This window comes from Lontra canadensis, unplaced genomic scaffold (assembly GCF_010015895.1).
Source record: "Lontra canadensis isolate GAN:19392208 unplaced genomic scaffold, GSC_riverotter_1.0 scaffold17, whole genome shotgun sequence".
NCBI lineage: Eukaryota > Metazoa > Chordata > Mammalia > Carnivora > Mustelidae > Lontra > Lontra canadensis.
The window spans coordinates 13,077,310-13,097,710 of NW_022631011.1; the positions used below are offsets into that span (position 1 = coordinate 13,077,310).

The 20,401-nt window shown below is 34.6% G+C and overlaps 1 protein-coding gene across 5 annotated transcripts in view; it reads left to right on the forward strand.

Moving 5' to 3' along the window:
• Positions 1-20,401, forward strand: part of CCDC178 (coiled-coil domain containing 178) — a 427,466-nt gene that overhangs the window by 85,767 nt on the left and 321,298 nt on the right. For all 5 annotated transcript variants that reach the window (XM_032859669.1, XM_032859672.1, XM_032859673.1 and 2 more), the window contains one exon: positions 10,890-11,043. In XM_032859669.1, coding sequence (XP_032715560.1) covers positions 10,890-11,043 — 154 coding nt within the window. The remainder of the gene's footprint in view (positions 1-10,889; positions 11,044-20,401) is intronic.

Genomic DNA, 20,401 nt, shown 5'->3' on the forward strand with positions numbered 1-20,401 from the left:
TAATTGGATTATTTGTTTTTTGGGTGTTGAGTTCTGTCAGTTCTTCATATATTTTGCATATTAACCCTTTGTCAGATGTGTCATTTGCAAACATCTTCTCCCATTCAACAGATTGCCTTTTAGTTTTTTTTTTTTATTTCCTTCACTGTGCAGAAACTTTTTGTTTTGATGTAGTCTGAATAGTTTATTTTGTTTTTATTTCCCTTACCTCAGGAGACCTATCTAGACGAATGTTGCTATGGCCAGTGTCTGAGAAATTACTACTTGGGCTCTCTTCTAGGACTTTTATGGTTTCAGGTCTTACATTTAGGTCTTTGATCCATTTTGAATTTATTATTGTGTATGGTGTAAGAAAGTCATCCAGTTTCATTCTTTTGCATGTAGCTGTCCAGTTTTTGTACCACCATTTATTGAAGAGACTTTTTTGTCCCCATTGTATATTCCTTCCTCCTTTGTCAAAGAATAATTGACCATATAATTGCAGATTTATTTCTGGGTTTTCCACTTTGTTTCATTGATTTATATGTCTCTTTTTATGCAGTACTGTACTGTTTTGATTGCTACAGCTTTGTAGTATAGCTTGAAGTTCAGAATTGTGATGTCTCCGACTTTGCTTTTCCTTTTCAAGATTGCTTTAGCTTTTTGGAGTCTTTTTTGTTCCCTATAAATTTTGGAATTGCTTGTTCTAGTTCTGTGAAAAATGCTGTTGGTATCTTAATAAGGATTTCATTTAACGTGTAGATTGCTTTGGGTAGTATAGACATTTTAACAATATCTGGTTTTCCTATCCATGAGCATGGAATGTCTGTCCATTTCTTTGTGTCATTTTCAGTTTTGTCAGTGTCTTATAATTTTCAGAGTATAGATCTTTCACTTCTTTGGTAAGTTTATTCTTAGTTACCTTATTATTTTTGGTACAGTTATAGATGGGATAATTTTCTTAATTTATCCTTTTTCTGCTTCATTATTAGTGTATAGAAATGAGTGTTAACTAACTAGAGTTTAAATAAAACCTTGAAACAAGAAGAAAAAAGAAATGCAACAGATTTCTCCACATTGATTTTGTATACTGTGACTTTACTGAATTCATTTATCAGAACTAGTAAATGTTTTGGTAGAGTCTTCAGGCTTTTCTATATATGGTATCATGTTATCTGCAAATAGTGAACGTTTTCTTCTTCCTTAAAAATTTGAATGCCTTTTATTTCTTTTTGTTGTCTGATTATTATGGCTTGGACTTCCAGTACTATGTTGAATGAAAGTGGTGAGAGTGGACATCCTTGTCTTGTTCCTGACCATATGTGAAAAGTTGTTCTTCCCTAATGAGTATGATGGTCACTGTGGGTTTTTCTTTTAAAACCTTTATTGTGTTAAGGTATGTTCCCTCTAAACCTCCTTTGTTGAGGGTTTTTATCATGCATGATGTTGTACTTTGTCAAATGCTTTTTCTGCTTCTATTGAAAAGATTTTTGTACTTTCTCTTTGTATACCCTTATATTTTTTATATATTTATAATGTGATGCATCATGTTGATTGATTTTTTTATACTGGACCACCCTTGCATCCTGAGAATAAATTTCACTTGATCGTGGTAAATGGCTTTTTTTTTACTGTGTTGAATTTGGTTTGCTAGTATTTTATTGAGAACTTTTGCATGTACATTTATCAGTGATATTGGCCTGTAATTTTGTTTGGTTTTTTGGGGGAGTGGGTGGGTTTGACTGATTTTTATGGATACACTTTTTTGGATTTATTTATTTATTTATTTATTTATTGTGCCTTTATTTGTCATTGGTATTAGGGTAATGCTGGCCTCACAGGATGAATTTGGAAGTTTTTCTTCCTCTTCTATTATTTTTTCCAATAGTTTAAGAAGATTAGATATTAACTGTTCTTTAAATGTTTGGGAAAATTCACCTCTGAAACTGTCTGGCCCTGGACTTTTGTTTGTTGGGAGTTTTTTAATTACTGATCTAATTTCATTTCTGTTAATCAGTCTGTTCAAATTTTTTATTTCTTCCTGATTCAGTTATGGTAGGTTATATATTTCTAGGAACTTATCCATTTCTTCTAGGTTGTCCAGTTTGTTGGCATACAATTTTTCATAATATTCTCATTCAGTTGTTTGTATTCCTGTGGTGTTTGTTGTTCTTTCACCTCTTTAACCTGTAATTTTGTTTGAGTCCTCTCTCTTTTTTCTGCCTTTTGTTTGTTTGTTTTTTTTTGTTTTTGTTTTTATGATGAGTCTGCCTAGAGGTTTATCAATTTTGTTGATCTTTTTAAAAAAAACAGCTCCTGGTTTCATTGATCTCTTCTACTGTTTTATTTGTTTCTCTATCATTTATTTCTGCCTTAGTCTTTCTTCTTTCCTTCTTTCTCCTGGTTTAAGTTTTGTTTGATATTCTTTTTCAAGCTCCTTTAGGTGTAAGTTTAGGTGGTTTGTTTGTTTCTAGCTTCTTGAGATAGGCGTGTAATGCTATAAACTTCCCTCTTCAAACCATTTTTGCTGCATCCCAAAGTTTTGGATCCTTTCATTTTTATTTTAGTTTGTTTCCATGTAATTATTCATTTCTATTTTGATTTCTTGGTTGACCCATTCTTTGTTTAGTAGTATGTTATTCAACCTCCATATATTTGTGGTCTTTCCAGATTTTTTCTTGTGGTTGATTTCTAGTTTCATAGCATTGTGGTCAGAAAAGATGTATAGTATCACTTAAATTTTTTTTAATTTGTTGAGACTTATTTTATAGCCTAATACACCATCAATTTTGGAAAATATTTGTGTGCACTTGACTTGAAAAGAACGTGTATTTTGCTATTTTAGGATAAAATGTTAAGTCCATCTAATTCAGTATGTCATTCAAAGCCACTGTTTCCTTGTTGATTTTCTGTTTGGATGATCTGTCCACAGATGTAAGTGGAGTATTGAAGTCCCCTACTATTATTGTATTATTATCGATTAATTCCTTTAAGTTTTTAATTAACTTCTTTATGTATTTGTGTACTCCCATGTTGAGTATATAAATATTTACATTTGTTATATCTTCTTGGATTGTCCCCTTTATTATTTTATAATGCATTTCTTAGTCTCTTATTACAGTCTTTGTTTAAAAGTCTATTTTGTCTGTTATAAGTATTGCTACCCCAACTCACTTTTGACATCCATTTGCATGATAAATGTTTCTCTGTCCCCTCACTTTTAATCTGCATGTGTCTTTAGCTCCAAAATGAGTCTCTGGTAGGCAGCATATAGATGGATCTTATTTTTTATCTCTCTGTCACTCTGTCTTTTTTCTTGAGTATTCAGTCCATTTATATTCAAAGTAATTATTGATAGTTATGGATGTATTGCCATTTTGTTATTTATTTTGTGGTTGTTTTTGTAGTTTTTCTCTGATTTTTTTCTTCTCTTGCTCTCTTTCATAGTTTATACTGTTTTTTGGGGGGTTTCCATTGGGTTTTTATATAACATTTTCTCCACATAGCAATGTAGATTAAGTTGATGGTTGCTTAAGTTGGAACTCATTCTTTACTCCTCTCTCCCCCAAGTTTTAGGTATATGGTGTCATATTTTATGTCTTTTTATTTTAGAAATCCCTTGATTTATTTTTATGGATACACTTATTTTTACTGCTTTTGTGTTTTCTATTTTTCATACTTTCACTTATGGTCTTTCCTTTCCACTCAGAGAGTCCTCCTTAATATTTCTTGTAGGACTGGTTTCAGTGGTCATGACTCCTTTAGTTTTCCTTGGTCTGAGAAACTCTTTGTCTCTCCTACTACTTTGAATAATAGACTCTCTGGATAGAGTATTCCTGGCTGCAGATATTTCCCTCTCACCACTTTGAATATATCATTTTACTCCTTCTGGCCTGCAAAGTTTGTTGCTGAAACATTTGTTGATAGCCTCACAGGGTTTCCCTTGTATATAACTCTCTTCTTTTCTCTTCCTACTTTTAAAATTCTTTCTTTATCACAACCTTTTGCCTTTTTAATTACTATGTGTCTTGGTGTGAACCTCCTTGGGTTGATTTTGTTGGGGTGATCTCTGTGCCTTCTGGATCTGGATATCTGTTTCCTTCCACAAAATAGGAAAGTTTTCAGGTATTCATTTTTTTTAAATAAATTTTTTGCCCCTTTTATCTCTCTCCTTCTTCTGGGATCTCTATAATACAAGTGTTAGTATGTTTGATGGAATTTCTGAGTTCCCTGAGTCTATTCTTAATTTGTGTAATTCTTTTTTCTCTCACTTTCTGAGCTTGATTGTTTTCCATTACTCTTCCAAGTCATTAATTTGTTCCTCTCCTTCCTCTGCCTACTATTTATCCTTCTAAGTGTATTTTTACACTTAAAAAGTGTCCTCTGATTGTTTCTTTTTATCTCTTTGTTAAGGGGCCTCCCTGATGTTCTCCACTCTTCTCAAGCCCAGTGGTATCTTTATAATCATTACCTTAAATTTCTACTAGCCATATTACTTACATGGTTTCACTTAGGTCTCTTGCTGTGGTTTAGTCCTATTCTTTCATTTGGGACATATTCCTCTGTCTCCTCATTTTGTCTAATTCTCCATATCTGTTTCTATATTAGGAAAGTAAGCTATGTTTCCTGCTCTTGCCAGTAATGGCCCTATGAGGACGAGGTCCTGCAGTGTTCCCCAGGACCTGGCACTTCAGGAGTGTCTCTTATGTGTGTTGCCTATGCCCCGCTGTTGTGTTCTGGCCACTCTTTCCTTCAGTCCAGTCATTTGCAGAAGCTCTCTTTGCTTTTTGTGGGCAATATTTGGTCCCAGCTAGATGAGGTGCATTTTAACAAGGTGCACACTGTTCTGCTTGCAAAATGAGACCTTCCAACCTTGCTGTTAGAATTCAGGCACCGTAAAATTCATGGGTAGATGATGTGGTTTTGGCAGGGTTTGCACCAGTATTCTGGGAGAGGGATGCCACAGTGCAGCAACATGGCAAGCATGACTAGAAAGGATGGATCTGCTGTAGTTAGAGGGGTTAGGGCTTGGTACAGGTAAGTAGGGAGCATTGTTGCTGTACTGATTCCTGTAGGTAGCCATGTGTTTATGCTGGGGGCAAGGGAGAGAAATGACACCTGCCAGCTTTTTTATTTCTGGAGAGGTTTCCCTGTTATCCCTGCTCCTATGATACATGCTGTGAGATGAGTAAATAATTCTCCTTTCTGTATGCCCCAGACATTTTTCAAACTGCTGCTTCTATGCTGTATCCTTGGTGGCTGTTTATCCTGCTGTCTCTTTAAGGACAGGGACTGGGCTTCCTATTGCCCTCTAGGCTCTCCCATAGCAGAGGCTTCTGAGTTTTAAAATTCCAGGCTTAGAGGCACCTGAGTGGTTCAGTAGGTTAACCATCTGCCTTGGGCTCAGGTCATGATCCCAGGGTTCTGGGATGGAACCTTGTATCGGGCTTTCTGCTCAGCAGTTAGTCTGCTCAGCAGTGAGTCCACTTCTCCCTCTGCCTCTGCACTCCCTTTTGCACTCTCTCTCTTGCTCTTTCAAGTAAATAATAAATAAAAATCTTTAAAAAGTAATACATGTGTGTACATATATATATATATATATACATATACATGTATATATATATATGTATATGAAAATCTACTATTAGGATAGAAAAACTATAAAATCATATGCACTTAATATAACCTAGAAATATGTAAAGAAACTGCTGAGAGCATTATAAGAATAAATTGACTAGCATCAGGTTTTTAAATATTTCTGTCAGAAAACGATAGATCAAGCAGACCAAATTAAGTAAAACACTCCTTGTTATCACACTCCTGGTTGTTAGCAGGTTGATTTTCAAGGGTCATTGGCCTAGATTGTGTCCTTGTCATGTGGGCTTCTCTATAGAGCACCTCAAAACATGGCAGCTAAATTCATCAGAGCAAATAAGCAATAGAGCAAGAAAATGCCAACAAGACAAAAGTCACAGCTCTTCCTACCTAATCATAAAGATGATATTCCATCACTTTTACTTTACTCCATTTATTAGAAGAAACTCTCTGGATCTGGCCCACATGCAAGGGAAAGTGATTTTAGGAGAGAGTATCAAAAGGCAGATATCAGTGAAAGTCATGTCGGAAGCTGCTTACCAACCACAGAGCTCTTTGGTAATTTGCACATTTCATAGTTGGAGGTTTGTGGGGTAATACCTATGGCTTTCACAGTAGACCCAGAATACAACAGAATTATATGGATAATATGCCAGAAGAAAGTCTTCAGAAGGTTTGAAAATGTAGAAAATAGGAGAAGATGATCAAGAGGCATGGAAGATAAAATAAGAAAAACTAATATGTGTTTGAGTCCTAGAAGTATTAGAAAATGGTACCAAGGTATTGTTTGAAAAGTTTATATATTAATCTTTTATATATTTATTTATTTATTATTTATATAAATTTTAGATTTATATTATTTATGTTTATTTTTATATTATTTTTATATTAAATTTATATATATATTCATATATTATTATATATTAATCTATAAAAGATTATATATATATTATATAAAAGAAAATGCCCAGGAATAATGATAATTATAATGCATCGATCAATAATACTGGAAGACTAACAAATCCCAACAGAATAAATAAAAATTGATCCACATTCAAAGTATCTTAATAAAATAAAATTAACAGACTTTCAAAATCAAGAGATGATCTTAAAAGGAAAGCATGGAATAGTTTCATAGCAATCAGTCAAAAGGTCAGTATATTTCTTAACAACAAAATTGAAAATTAGATTATAGATATATTTAACATATTAAAGATCAATTAAAAATCAAGAAATCTATGAAAATAGAAAATATCCTTCAGGGGAGGCCTGGGTGGCTCAATTGGTTAAGCTTCTGCCTTCAGCTCAGGTCATGATCCCAGTGCCCTGGAATCAAGTCTTGTTGGGCTTCCAGCTCAATGGGGAGTCTGCTTCTCCCTCTCCTGGAGGCAAAAAGTATTCAAAGAATCAATTTACAATGATGAATAAGTTTAATCAACTCCCAGAAAGGTATAACAACTTTAAAATAAGAACCTGAGAGAACTTCAAAACATAAAGCAAAACCCAATGGCATTTAAAAAAAAAAAAAACAACAAAAAGATGTAGGGAGACACATTGTGATAGCAGGTAATTTTACCACACTTTTCTCAATAATAAAAAAAGTAGTAAAAATCAGTAGTGATAAGGAACAAGGTTTCTCAAACATCACCTTGGAAACTTTTAAAAATGTAGACTCTCATTAGTAGGACTGAATTGTGCCTGAGATTCTGCATTTTGTAGGAGCCCCTAGGTAAAGCTGATGGTCCATAGACTGCACTTGAAATAGCAAGGAAATACAAAGATTAACCTTTATGATTAGTAAACTTGACCTAATGAAACAATAACCAATAGTACATTCAATAAGTAGACTGCACTTGAAATAGCAAGGAAATATAAAGATTAAGTTTTATGATTAGTAAACTTGACCTATTGAAACAGTAATCAGCAGTACATTCAGTAAAGTAAAGTACATAAGGAATATTTACCAAAAAAACAAAAAAATATAAAAAACACCCCAAGTCACTGAGCCAAAAGTGAAGACTCAATAATTTTCAGTGGGTTGAAACTGTATATTCCCTGACTAAACCACAAATTCAGCTAGAAAGTAGTAATAAAAAGGCAAGTATAAAATAATAAATTCATCATGAAAAAATTTTAAATGTATTTTTAATACCCATGGATCAAAGAAGAAACCAAAATGTAAATTAGAAAATACATATAACTGAGTGACATATAACAAATCTGATGAGCTACAAGAGTGATTGACTTATTAAATAATAGACAATATTTAAAATATGCATTGTATGTGAGGAAATAAAAACATTAATGGGTATTACCTAGATAATAGAACTATGTATAAATTTTGTGTTCTTCATTTTGCTTATATTTACTTGATTCCAGCTCCGCAATGAATATGATCATTAATCAATTTGAATGAATAAAAATTTTATTTTGATATACTAGACCATAAAGAATTTACAGTGAACAAGAAGAATTAGAAGAATATCATAAAACACAAATACATCAAGAATGTAATAAAAAATACTCTAATTACTAAAATGCAAAATGAAGTCTATATATATTTTTAAATACTCCCATTTTATTGGAAATCAAACAAATGCAAGTTGAAATACTTGGATGCTGTTATAATAATACATGGCTACATAATTTGTTTTTAATAATACCCCATGCTGGAGATTTTTAAAAAATAGTCACTTTTGCACATACATAGATAGCTGTTATATATACTTGTTATATACATCTATAGGCAATTTGACAATATATATATAAATAACTTTAAAATGAGACAGAGAGGCTGGGAAGATGGCAGGGTAGGAGGATGCTAAGCTTGTCTCCTCCCATGGGTACAACTAGATAACATTCACAGTAATGTAAATAACCCAGAAAATGACTTGAAGACTGGCAGAACAAACTCACAACTAAAGGTAGAAAAAAAAGTACATCATGGAAGGTAGGAAGGGCCATATGGACCATGGCCATCCAAGGCAGGGAGGGAGCCAGTTGTGTGGAGAAGGACAAGAAACAGACTATCATATGGGGAGCTGGCAAGGGGTAGGTGGATCCCCATAACATTTGGCTTTGAAACCAACAGAAGCTGAATCTTGTGAGTTCTTAAAACCAGGGATTTAAGCCTAGAATTTTATTTTAATTTTACTTTTAATTTATTTTTTAAAAAAAAATTTAAAAGATTTTATTTATTTATTTGAGAGAGCCAGAGCCAGATAGCAGGAGCAGGGTGAGAGGGCACGAACAGGAAGAAGAGCAGAGGGAGAATCAGACTTCCTGCTGAGCAGGGAGTCGGATGTGGGATCTGTCCCAGGCCTCCAGGATCATGTATATTTTCTAAAATTCTACTGTAAGCATTAGAGGAGTTGTAAATGATCTGTTATATAAAATTTTAGAGATATGTTTATTGTTCTTCATGATTTTTTAATTTGTTGAGAATACACATACAGAAACATGATTATGTATGCTATCAAGTGTATACATTGATGATTTTTTAAAAAGATTTTATTTATTTATTTGACAGAGATCACGAGTAGGCAGAGAGGCAGGCAGGGAGAGAGGAGGAAGCAGGCTCCCTGCCGAGCAGAGAGCCCGATGTGGGGCTCAATCCCAGAACCTTGGGACCATGACCTGAGCCGAAGGCAGAGGCTCTAACCCACTGAGCCACCCAGGCGCCCCACATTGATGATTTTTAAAATATGTATTCATTCATGTAACCATGCCCCTGATTTAGGTATAGAAGCTTTTCAGTACACTGGAGATTTCTCTTGTTTTCTTTCCCAGTCTGTACCACTGCCCCCTTCTATCCCAAAGAGGTCATCTTCATTCTGACTTCTATCACCAGACTTTTTGCCTGTTCTTGAAATCCATATGAATGGAAACATGCATATAGCATATGCTCTTTAGTATCTTGAAGCTTTACATTGTAACTCTTAACAGGTAGAATGATTCTTCCCATTTTAGTCTTCTAAATTTATTCTGATTTAGCAGATAGGAGATTGATAAAATCTGAACAATTGGTGTCTAGGGGCACTAGTAGCAAAATCTACCCTGAAAAATCCTTAAAAAGCTGAGGAATTGGTGGCATCAAGTTTAGCAAATGGAATAAGGAGACAACTAAAATAATACTTAGTTCCTAAATTCGATGACATTGGGCAGTTGTCCAGTTCTTACTCAGTCAAAGTCTGTAGTTCATTATCTGGACTGGGGGAAATAGATACTAGTGAGAAAAGTGCTATGGTGAGCGCTGTGAATTGTGTAAGACTGATGATTCACAGATCTGTACCCCTGAAGCAAATAATACATTATATGTTAAAAAAAATTTTTTAAAGGAAAAAAAGGAAAAAAAAGAAAGAAAGAAATATAATCAAACATATATTTTGAATGCTGAGGGTCCCCATCTCTTGTTATCTACTTGGCTTCTAGAATTCTGATAGGGAGACCTGTACTCTCCAGACGTGGAAGGGTAAAGAAGAATCTTTTGCTTATTTTTTATTGTTTTAATTTTCATTTCCTTAATGAAGTTGTATCTTTCAGTTTCGTTTGACTCTAATCCTAAAATCAGGGTTAGTGCATGAGAACCTGGGCTACTTCCAGGTGGAGTTATCTGTATTTCTTACTGATATTTTGTGGAAATGATAACTTTGCCATTTTCTTGACATACTTTTTGTGTATATAAACTGTAACACCAGTATCAAAAGGGACTTCTATCTTTGGAATGTGTTTGCTACCTACTGGATAGGATATAGGTTTATGTGGGTCACAGTTTAGCTCTGGCTTTCTTTGTGGAGATCACATAAGATCAAAATACTTGGCAATTTATTTTTTGGTAAACCTGTTGTTTTCCTAAGCTGCAGTTTCCTCCATTTTACCTCTAAGACTGAGAGAGATAAAACAGTAAACTAGGGCTTTAATAATATGCAGTCTTTTCACTTCTACAACCTCTCTTCTTTTTTTCTCTTCCTTTTGTTTTGCCTTCCCATCCCTGTCCTGCCCACCCTCTGAATCAAAGGTGCTTAGCTCTATCACCTGAAATTAAATCAAAAGGTGATTTATTTTAAATAATTTAGGAATCACTTTTGCCTCATTTTTTCCCATTGGAAACATAAATACATCTGGTGAATTTTTTCTCACCATTTACTTCTTGATCCTAAATAGTATTTTTAAAAAGTTGCTTTGGGATAGGACAAATTTTAGGAAAAGATAAATTCCATTGATTTGCATTGTTATGTCAGAAACTAATTTACACAAAATTTTAAACATGATTTTCCTTTCATTGTGGATAAAAGCAACCATGTTTTTCCTCTTAGGAGAGAGATAGAGAAACTTGACAATCTATATCATCACTACTCTACAGTGGTACAAAATGTCAGTGCTAGTATTGAGGAGAACAAAGAAGCAGTGACTGAAGCACTGAAGGAAACAAAGTCATCAACAAAGGAACTATCTAATTTATCAAAAATGGTGGGTTTTCCAATTTAAAAATAAAAAAAATACTGATTTTAGTTTTAAGCCATAGTTGTTAAAACTTACTGTCAGTAATGAAATAGCATTTAGACAATTATCTATGTTGGTCTTCTCTTACTACATAACAAATTACCAGAATTTAAGCAGCTTGAAACAACACCCATTTATTATCTCAAGGTTTCTCTGGGTCATGTCTTAGCTGGTTCCTGTGCTCTGGGTCTTCTAAAACTGAAATCAAACTATTAGCAACCCTACATTTCTTTCTGGAGACTCTAGGATTAATCTGTTGTCAAGCTCATTTCAGTTTTGGCAGGACTCAGTTTCTGTGCTTTTAGATCTGAAGTCATTGTTTCACTTGTGGCCGTCAGCCTGGGATCATTCTTAGCTTTCAGAGGCTGCTTGCATCCCAGGCTGGTGGTTCCCTTCGTCTTTAAATCAGAAAGAGGGGGTTGAGTCCTCTCCGGCATAGTTTCACTCTGACCTGCTCTTATGACTCATTTTTCCTGCCTTCCTGTTCTCCCACATCTTATTCACTATATTTACTATTCATAGTAAATAGTAAAAGGAATAATAAGATGGTAAAAATAAATATAGTACAAAGCAATAATATACATTCTATACCATTTGGCATTCATTGGAATTAAAACTACATGTTTTTATTGCCACTTTCTATTATATTTCTATCTATATACTCTTTAACTGTGTCTCATTAAATTTTTTTAAAAATTAATCCATAATTAAGAGTGAGGCTAAGCATGTTTTAGTGGCTTTTTGGAGGTCATTTATATTTCCTTTTTTTGTGAAAAAGCTGCTCATGATTTTTCCCCATCTGTTGCATGATTATTTTGACTTAATTTGTAAGAACTTGTATATTATTGATACTAAATATTTTAAAGTTACATATATTAAAAATATTTTTGTCCATTCATCTTTCATTTCTTTATGGTAACTTCTGATGAAGAAAAACTTCAGTTTTAATATAGAAAAGTTATACTTCCCTTCGACTTTTGTGCTTTTCTGAATTTAAGAATTTTTTTTTCTACATTGAAGTAAAAAAATATTCTCTGATATTTTATTCTAAATGTTTTGAAATTTGGCTTTCCATATTTACATGATGCTTCTAGATGAAATTATGTTTAAAATATTCAAAACTGATATTTTTCTCCTACCTTTTATTTATAAGTTTAAAAGTAAGAAACTATCTAGAATTTTAGGAATGCATATTTCATTTGCCACATGTGAAGCATAATCAATATGAAATTCATATATGGGTATGGTGTGAAGTTGAGGTTCCAATTACATTTTTTTTCTTAAATAGAAAACAAATCGTTGCAATTAATTATATTTCTATATTAATATTCAGTGCCATCTCTGTCACATGTGAGGCTTCCATATTTGTGTGTATCTTTTCCATCTTTGGTTTACTTAACCATCTTTACCTCAGCACTTTATGTCTATATTACTAAGCTTCTAATGATTTTTGATTATCTATTGTGGTGAATCCCTCAGTCTTACCTTTCTTTATGAGTTTTAGGCTGTTCTTGACCTTTGTTCTTCTGTATAAATTTCAGTGTTATCTTACTCATTTCCTTCAGAAGTTTTATTGGAATTATGATTGGAATCATATTCATTTATGGATTGTATGATGGAAAAATGAGATCTTTATGATGGGGATACCTAAACATAAACATGATCTATCTGTCCACTTATTTGGGTAGTTTTTCTAAATTGAACCTCAAGCAGTTTCCTTGGAACTTTGTAGAAGGCAAATTCTGGAAAATCAACCCAAGATTAGTCTTAGACAAATTAACTCATATCTCCACTGAATTTTAAAGTTATTTTTTAAATAAATTTTTAATGTAATTCTGATTTATTTATAAATGTAGTCTATATGGTAAGTACTATTTAAAATTCATGAAGATTTAATTTTTGTCCTACTACATGGGTAATTTGCATAAATATTTTATTTAGGAAAACTTTTATCTCTGGTAGTGGGATGCAATCCTAAATAGGTTCATTTTGTGTAAACTGTGCTAATTCTGTTATTTAAATCTTTTATATTCTGATTTATTTTCTGATCTAAATTACTGAGAACTGTATTAAAATGTTTCAGTGTGATAGTGGATTTCTTTCTTATTGTTTCCATTTTTTTGTTGTTGTTGTTTTCTGCTTTATATAATTTGTAACCATGTTTAAATGAAACTAAGTTTAGAATGTTTAGAATTAAGTTTTTGCTTATGATATACTTGATTTTTACATTTTTAAGCTATAAATTATTAGAAGTTTTGGAACGGATATTTCATTTACTGATTATAAATCATAATCACCATCTTTAACTTCTTCTTGAAGTTTGAGGATCTTATGATTTTTTCTTGATAGGTAGTTTACTTTCCATCATGTTATGCCTATTTTATTTAATAATCCCTGTATTAAGATAAGTTTTATTAGTTTACATAATAAATATTTGATTATATTTTTCCCATTGTAATCTTTTTGCACAGTTCCTTTGTTTATTGGACATTCCTAATTACATTATTTTTTCTTGTTACTAAAGTATATCCTTTATAAGCTTTTTTAGTGAGCTAGATTTGATATTTTCAAAATTTTGTTTCCCTGAAAATGTTTTCATTTTGTTCTCTTTCATGCACTATAGGGAATATGTCCCTAACTTAATATGGACATGACTTACACTGCTGCATAGGCAATGTAAAAGAATCCAGAAAAAGGCAAGGCTTAAAACACTAAACTAAAACACAGTGGGCCTAAGTGCCAGGGGGGATGACATAGGAACAATGAGTTGGAAGAAACTGATCTTAAATAGATAGTAATCTAAGTATCTCTTCAATTTGCCCTTGTTTCTTTGACCAGGTTCTCTGTAGTTACACTTTTTCCTCCAACTCTGTTCTCTAGCTACCTGGAAAAATTGCAAGAGGCCAGAAATGTGCCAAGAGCTTTCTTTATTCTGTTTTGATTTTTTTTTTCATAAATACAGTTCTCTCTGACTATAAAGTTGGTATTCAACTTACTCATCCTTCCAGTCCTACCATGGTCTGACTGAATCCCCTCATTTTTATTTATTTATTTATTTATTCATTCATTCATTCATTCATTCATTTAATTTTTCTCAGAGAGAGAGAGCACATGCATGTGCATGTGAGCAGTGAGGGGAGGGGCAAAGGAAGAGGGAGAGAGAGAATCAATCTTAAGCAGGCTCCACACTTTTCTGGAGCCCAGCAGGGTATGGTCTCAGGACCTTGAGATCATGACCTGAGCCAAAATCAAGAATCAGATGCTTAATCAGCTGAGCCACCTAGGAACCCCATGAATCCTCTTCATTTTAAACTTCAGCTTGGAAGGAGTAAGATCATTGGTAAAACAGTCTCCTCACTTTATTCTGTCCGCTTTGGCCTCTAATTGCACTCTCTGTTTACATTCATACCAGTACTTACAACACTGTTGAAATGAGTGATTGCTTGTCTACTTTTTTTTAGACTATAATGTTTTTAAGGGTAGGAGATGCATTGTGATTTTTATCTCCTTTGTGTAACATGCACAGTTTCTGTCCTATATTAGGTACTCAATGAAATGCCATATTAGGCACTCAAGGAAAGGCATTTCAGTCTTTTTGAATGGGTGAGTTAACCAGTGAATAAATGAAACCAAAGGAGGAAGGGAGCAAAAGGGAGGAGAGGGGGAGGAAGGGGAAGAGAGGGAAGGAAAGAAGGAAAGAAGAAAGGGAAGAAGGAAAGAAGGAAGGAGAAGAAAGATTGGAGGAAGGAAGAAGGAAAGGAAAGAAAAAAGAAGGAATAAATGGAAAAAAAGAAACACATCATTGTGAGCTTGGAAAGAATTTTGCGAGGCATGGAGTGTATAGTGCATATATTCAGAATATCTGTGAAGATTTAAAATGATGCATGTAGCTTTCTTACATTTTATTTCTTTCCAGGGACTACTATAAGCATCAGAGAAATATAGGACAACCAATAAAATTTTTAAAATATTATATAGTGTTGTGAAATAATTATGTTCTCAATTTCCTAATCATGCTGAAATTTATCATCTTAAAGAATATCATTTTTTTTTAAAGATTTTATTTATTTATTTTTTTTTGTTTTTTTGTTTTTTTGTTTTTTTGTTTGTTTGTTTGTTTGTTTTTTTATAATTTTATTTTTTATAAACATATATATATATATATATTTTTCCCCCAGGGGTACAGGTCTGTGAATCTCCACGTTTACAAACTTCACAGCACTCACCATAGCACATACCCTACCCAATGTCCATAACCCCCCCCAACCCCCCTCTGCCCAGCAACCCTCAGTTTGTTTTGTGAGATTAAGAGTCACTTATGGTTTGTTTCCCTCCCAATCCCAACTTGTTTCATTTACTCTTCTCCTACCACATTAACCCCCCATGTTGCATCTCCTCTCCCTCATATCAGGGAGATCATATGATAGTTGTCTTTCTCCGATTGACTTATTTCGCTAAGCATGATACCCTCTAGTTCCATCCACGTCATCGCAAATGGCAAGATTTCATTTCTTTTGATGGCTGCATAGTATTCCATTGTATATATATACCACATCTTCTTTATCCATTCGTCTGTTGATGGACATCTAGGTTCTTTCCATACTTTGGCTATTGTAGACATTGCTGCTATAAACATTCGGGTGCACGTGCCCCTTCGGATCACTACGTTTGTATCTTTAGGGTAAATACCCAGCAGTGCAATTGCTGGGTCATAGGGTAGTTCTATTTTCAACATTTTGAGGAACCTCCATGCTGTTTTCCAGAGTGGTTGCACCAGCTTGCATTCCCACCAACAGTGTAGGAGGGTTCCCCTTTCTCCGCATCCTCGCCAGCATCTGTCATTTCCGGACTTGTTAATTTTAGCCATTCTGACTGGTGTGAGGTGGTATCTCATTGTGGTTTTGATTTGTATTTCCCTGATGCCGAGTGATATGGAGCACTTTTTCATGTGTCTGTTGGCCATCTGGATGTCTTCTTTGCAGAAATGTCTGTTCATGTTCTCTGCCCATTTCTTGATTGGATTATTTGTTCTTTGGGTGTTGAGTTTGCTAAGTTCTTTATAGATTCTGGACACTAGCCCTTTATCTGATATGTCGTTTGCAAATATCTTCTCCCATTCTGTCAGTTGTCTTTTGGTTTTGTTAACTGTTTCCTTTGCTGTGCAAAAGCTTTTGATCTTGATAAAATCCCAATAGTTCATTTTTGCCCTTGCTTCCCTTGCCTTTGGCGATGTTCCTAGGAAGATGTTGCTGCGGCTGAGGTCAAAGAGGTTGCTGCCTGTGTTCTCCTCAAGGATGTTGATGGATTCCTTTCTCACATTGAGGTCCTTCATCCATTTTGAGTCTATTTTCGTGTGTGGTGTGAGGAAATGATCCAATTTCATTTTTCTGCATGTGGCTGTCCAATTTTCCCAACACCATTTATTGAAGAGGCTGTCTTTTTTCCATTGGACATTCTTTCCTGCTTTGTCGAAGATTAGTTGACCATAAAGTTGAGGGTCTATTTCTGGGCTCTCTATTCTGTTCCATTGATCTATGTGTCTGTTTTTGTGCCAGTACCATGCTGTCTTGATGATGACAGCTTTGTAATAGAGCTTGAAGTCCGGAATTGTGATGCCACCAACTCTGGCTTTCTTTTTCAATATTCCTTTGGCTATTCGCGGTCTTTTCTGGTTCCATATAAATTTTAGGATTATTTGTTCCATTTCTTTGAAAAAAATGGATGGTACTTTGATAGGAATTGCATTAAATGTGTAGATTGCTTTAGGTAGCATAGACATTTTCACAATATTTATTCTTCCAATCCAGGAGCATGGAACATTTTTCCATTTCTTTGTGTCTTCCTCAATTTCTTTCATGAGTACTTTATAGTTTTCTGTGTATAGATTCTTAGTCTCTTTGGTTAGGTTTATTCCTAGGTATCTTATAGTTTTGGGTGCAATTGTAAATGGGATGGACTCCTTAATTCCTCTTTCTTCTGTCTTATTGTTGGTGTAGAGAAATGCGACTGATTTCTGTGCATTGATTTTATATCCTGACACATTACTGAATTCCTGTACAAGTTCTAGCAGTTTTGGAGTGGAGTCTTTTGGGTTTTCCACATATAGTATCATATCATCTGCGAAGAGTGATAGTTTGACTTCTTCTTTGCCGATTTGGATGCCTTTGATTTCTTTTTGTTGTCTGATTGCTGAGGCTAGGACTTCTAGTACTAAGTTGAATAGCAGTGGTGATAACGGACATCCCTGCCGTGTTCCTGACCTTAGTGGAAAAGCTTTCAGTTTTTCTCCATTGAGAATGATATTTGCGATGGGTTTTTCATAGATGGCTTTGATAATATTGAGGTATGTGCCCTCTATCCCTACACTTTGAAGAGTTTTGATCAGGAAGGGATGCTGTACTTTGTCAAATGCTTTTTCAGCATCTATGGAGAGTATCATATGGTTCCTGTTTTTTCTTTTATTAATGTGTTGTATCACATTGATTGATTTGCGGATGTTGAACCAACCTTGCAGCCCTGGAATAAATCCCACTTGGTTGTGGTGAATAATCCTTTTAATGTACTGTTGAATCCTATTGGCTAGTATTTTGGTGAGAATTTTTGCATCTGTGTTCATCAAGGATATTGGTCTGTAGTTCTCTTTTTTGATGGGATCCTTGTCTGGTTTGGGGATCAAGGTGAGGCTGGCCTCATAAAATGAGTTTGGAAGTTTTCCTTCCATTTCTATTTTTTGGAACAGTCTCAGGAGAATAGGAATTAGTTCTTCTTTAAATGTTTGGTAGAATTCCCCCGGGAAGCCGTCTGGCCCTGGGCTTTTGTTTGTTTGGAGATTTTTGATGACTGTTTCAATCTCCTTACTGGTTATGGGTCTGTTCAGGCTTTCTATTTCTTCCTGGTTCAGTTGTGGTAGTTTATATGTCTCTAGGAATGCATCCATTTCTTCCAGATTGTCAAATTTGTTGGCATAGAGTTGCTCATAATATGTTCTTATGATTGTCTGTATTTCTTTGGTGTTAGTTGTGATCTCTCCTCTTTCATTCATGATTTTATTTATTTGGGTCCTTTCTCTTTTCTTTTTGATAAGTCTGGCCAGGGGCTTATCAATCTTATTAATTCTTTCAAAGAACCAGCTCCTAGTTTCGTTGATTTGTTCTATTGTTTTTTTGGTTTCTATTTCATTGATTTCTGCTCTGATCTTTATGATTTCTCTTCTCCTGCTGGGTTTAGGGTTTCTTTCTTGTTCTTTCTCCAGCTCCTTTAGGTGTAGGGTTAGGTTGTGTACCTGAGACCTTTCTTGTTTCTTGAGAAAGGCTTGTACCGCTATATATTTTCCTCTCAGGACTGCCTTTGTTGTGTCCCACAGATTTTGAACTGTTGTATTTTCATTATCATTGGTTTCCATGAATTTTTTCAATTCTTCTTTAATTTCCTGGTTGACCCATTCATTCTTTAGAAGGATGCTGTTTAGTCGCCATATATTTGGGTTCTTTCCAAATTTCCTCTTGCGATTGAGTTCTAGCTTCAGAGCATTGTGGTCTGAAAATATGCAGGGAATGATCCCAATTTTTTGATAACAGTTAAGACCTGATTTAGAACCAACGATGTGATCTATTCTGGAGAATGTTCCATGTGCACTAGAGAAGAATGTGTATTCTGTTGCTTTGGGATGAAATGTTCTGAATATATCTGTGATGTCCATCTGGTCCAGTGTGTCATTTAAGGCCTTTATTTCCTTGTTGATCTTTTGCTTGGATGATCTGTCCATTTCAGTGAGGGGAGTGTTAAAGTCCCCTACTATTATTGTATGATTGTCGATGTGTTTCTTTGATTTTGTTATTAATTGGTTTATATAGTTGGCTGCTCCCACGTTAGGGGCATAGATATTTACAATTGTTAGATCTTCTTGTTGGACAGATCCTTTGAGTATGATATAGTGTCCATCTTCATCTCTTATTATAGTCTTTGGTTTAAAATCTAAGTGATCTGATATAAGGATTGCCACTCCTGCTTTCTTCTGATGTCCATTAGCATGGTAAATTCTTTTCCACCCCCTCAATTTAAATCTGAAAGTGTCTTCGGGTTTAAAATGAGTTTCTTGTAGGCAACATATAGATGGGTTTTGTTTTTTTATCCATTCTGATACCCTGTGTCTTTTGATTGGGGCATTTAGCCCATTAACATTCAGGGTAACTATTGAGAGATATGAATTTAGTGCCATTGTATTGCCTGTAAGGTGACTGCTATTGTATATTGTTTCTGTTCCTTTCTGATCTACTACTTTTAGGTTCTCTCTTTGCTTAGAGGACCCCTTTCAATATTTCCTGTAGAGCTGGCTTGGTGTTTGCAAATTCTTTCAGTTTTTGTTTGTCCTGGAAGCTTTTAATCTCTCCTTCTATTTTCAATGATAGCCTAGCTGGATATAGTATTCTTGGCTGCATGTTTTTCTCGTTTAGTACTCTGAATATATCATGCCAGCTCTTTCTGGCCTGCCAGGTCTCTGTGGATAAGTCTGCTGCCAATCTAATATTTTTACCATTGTATGTTACAGACTTCTTCTCCCGGGCTGCTTTCAGGATTTTCTCTTTGTCACTAAGACTTGTAAATTTGACTATTAGGTGACGGGGTGTGGACCTATTCTTATTGATTTTGAGTGGGGTTCTCTGAACCTCCTGGATTTTGATGCTTCTTCCCTTTGCCATATTGGGGAAATTCTCTCCAATAATTCTCTCCAATATACCTTCTGCTCCCCTCTCTCTTTCTTCTTCTTCTGGAATCCCAATTATTCTAATGTTGTTTCGTCTTATGGTGTCACTTATCTCTCGAATTCTGCCCTCGTGGTCCAGTAGTTGTTTGTCCCTCTTTTGTTCAGCTTCCTTATTCTCTGTCATTTGGTCTTCTATATCGCTAATTCTTTCTTCTGCCTCATTTATCCTAGCAGTGAGAGCCTCCATTTTTGATTGCACCTCATTAATAGCTTTTTTTATTTCAACTTGATTAGATTTTAGTTCTTTTATTTCTCCAGAAAGGGCTTTTATATCTCCCGAGAGGGTTTCTCTAATATCTTCCATGCCTTTTTCGAGCCCAGCTAGAACCTTGAGAATCGTCATTCTGAACTCTAAATCTGACATATTACCAATGTCTGTATTGATTAGGTCCTTAGCCTTTGGTACTGCCTCTTGTTCTTTTTTTTGTGGTGAATTTTTCCGCCTTGTCATTTTGTCCAGATAAGAGTATATGAAGGAGTAAGTAAAATACTAAAAGGGTGGCAACAACCCCAGGAAAATATGCTTTAGCCAAATCAGAAGAGATCCCAAATCGTGAGGGG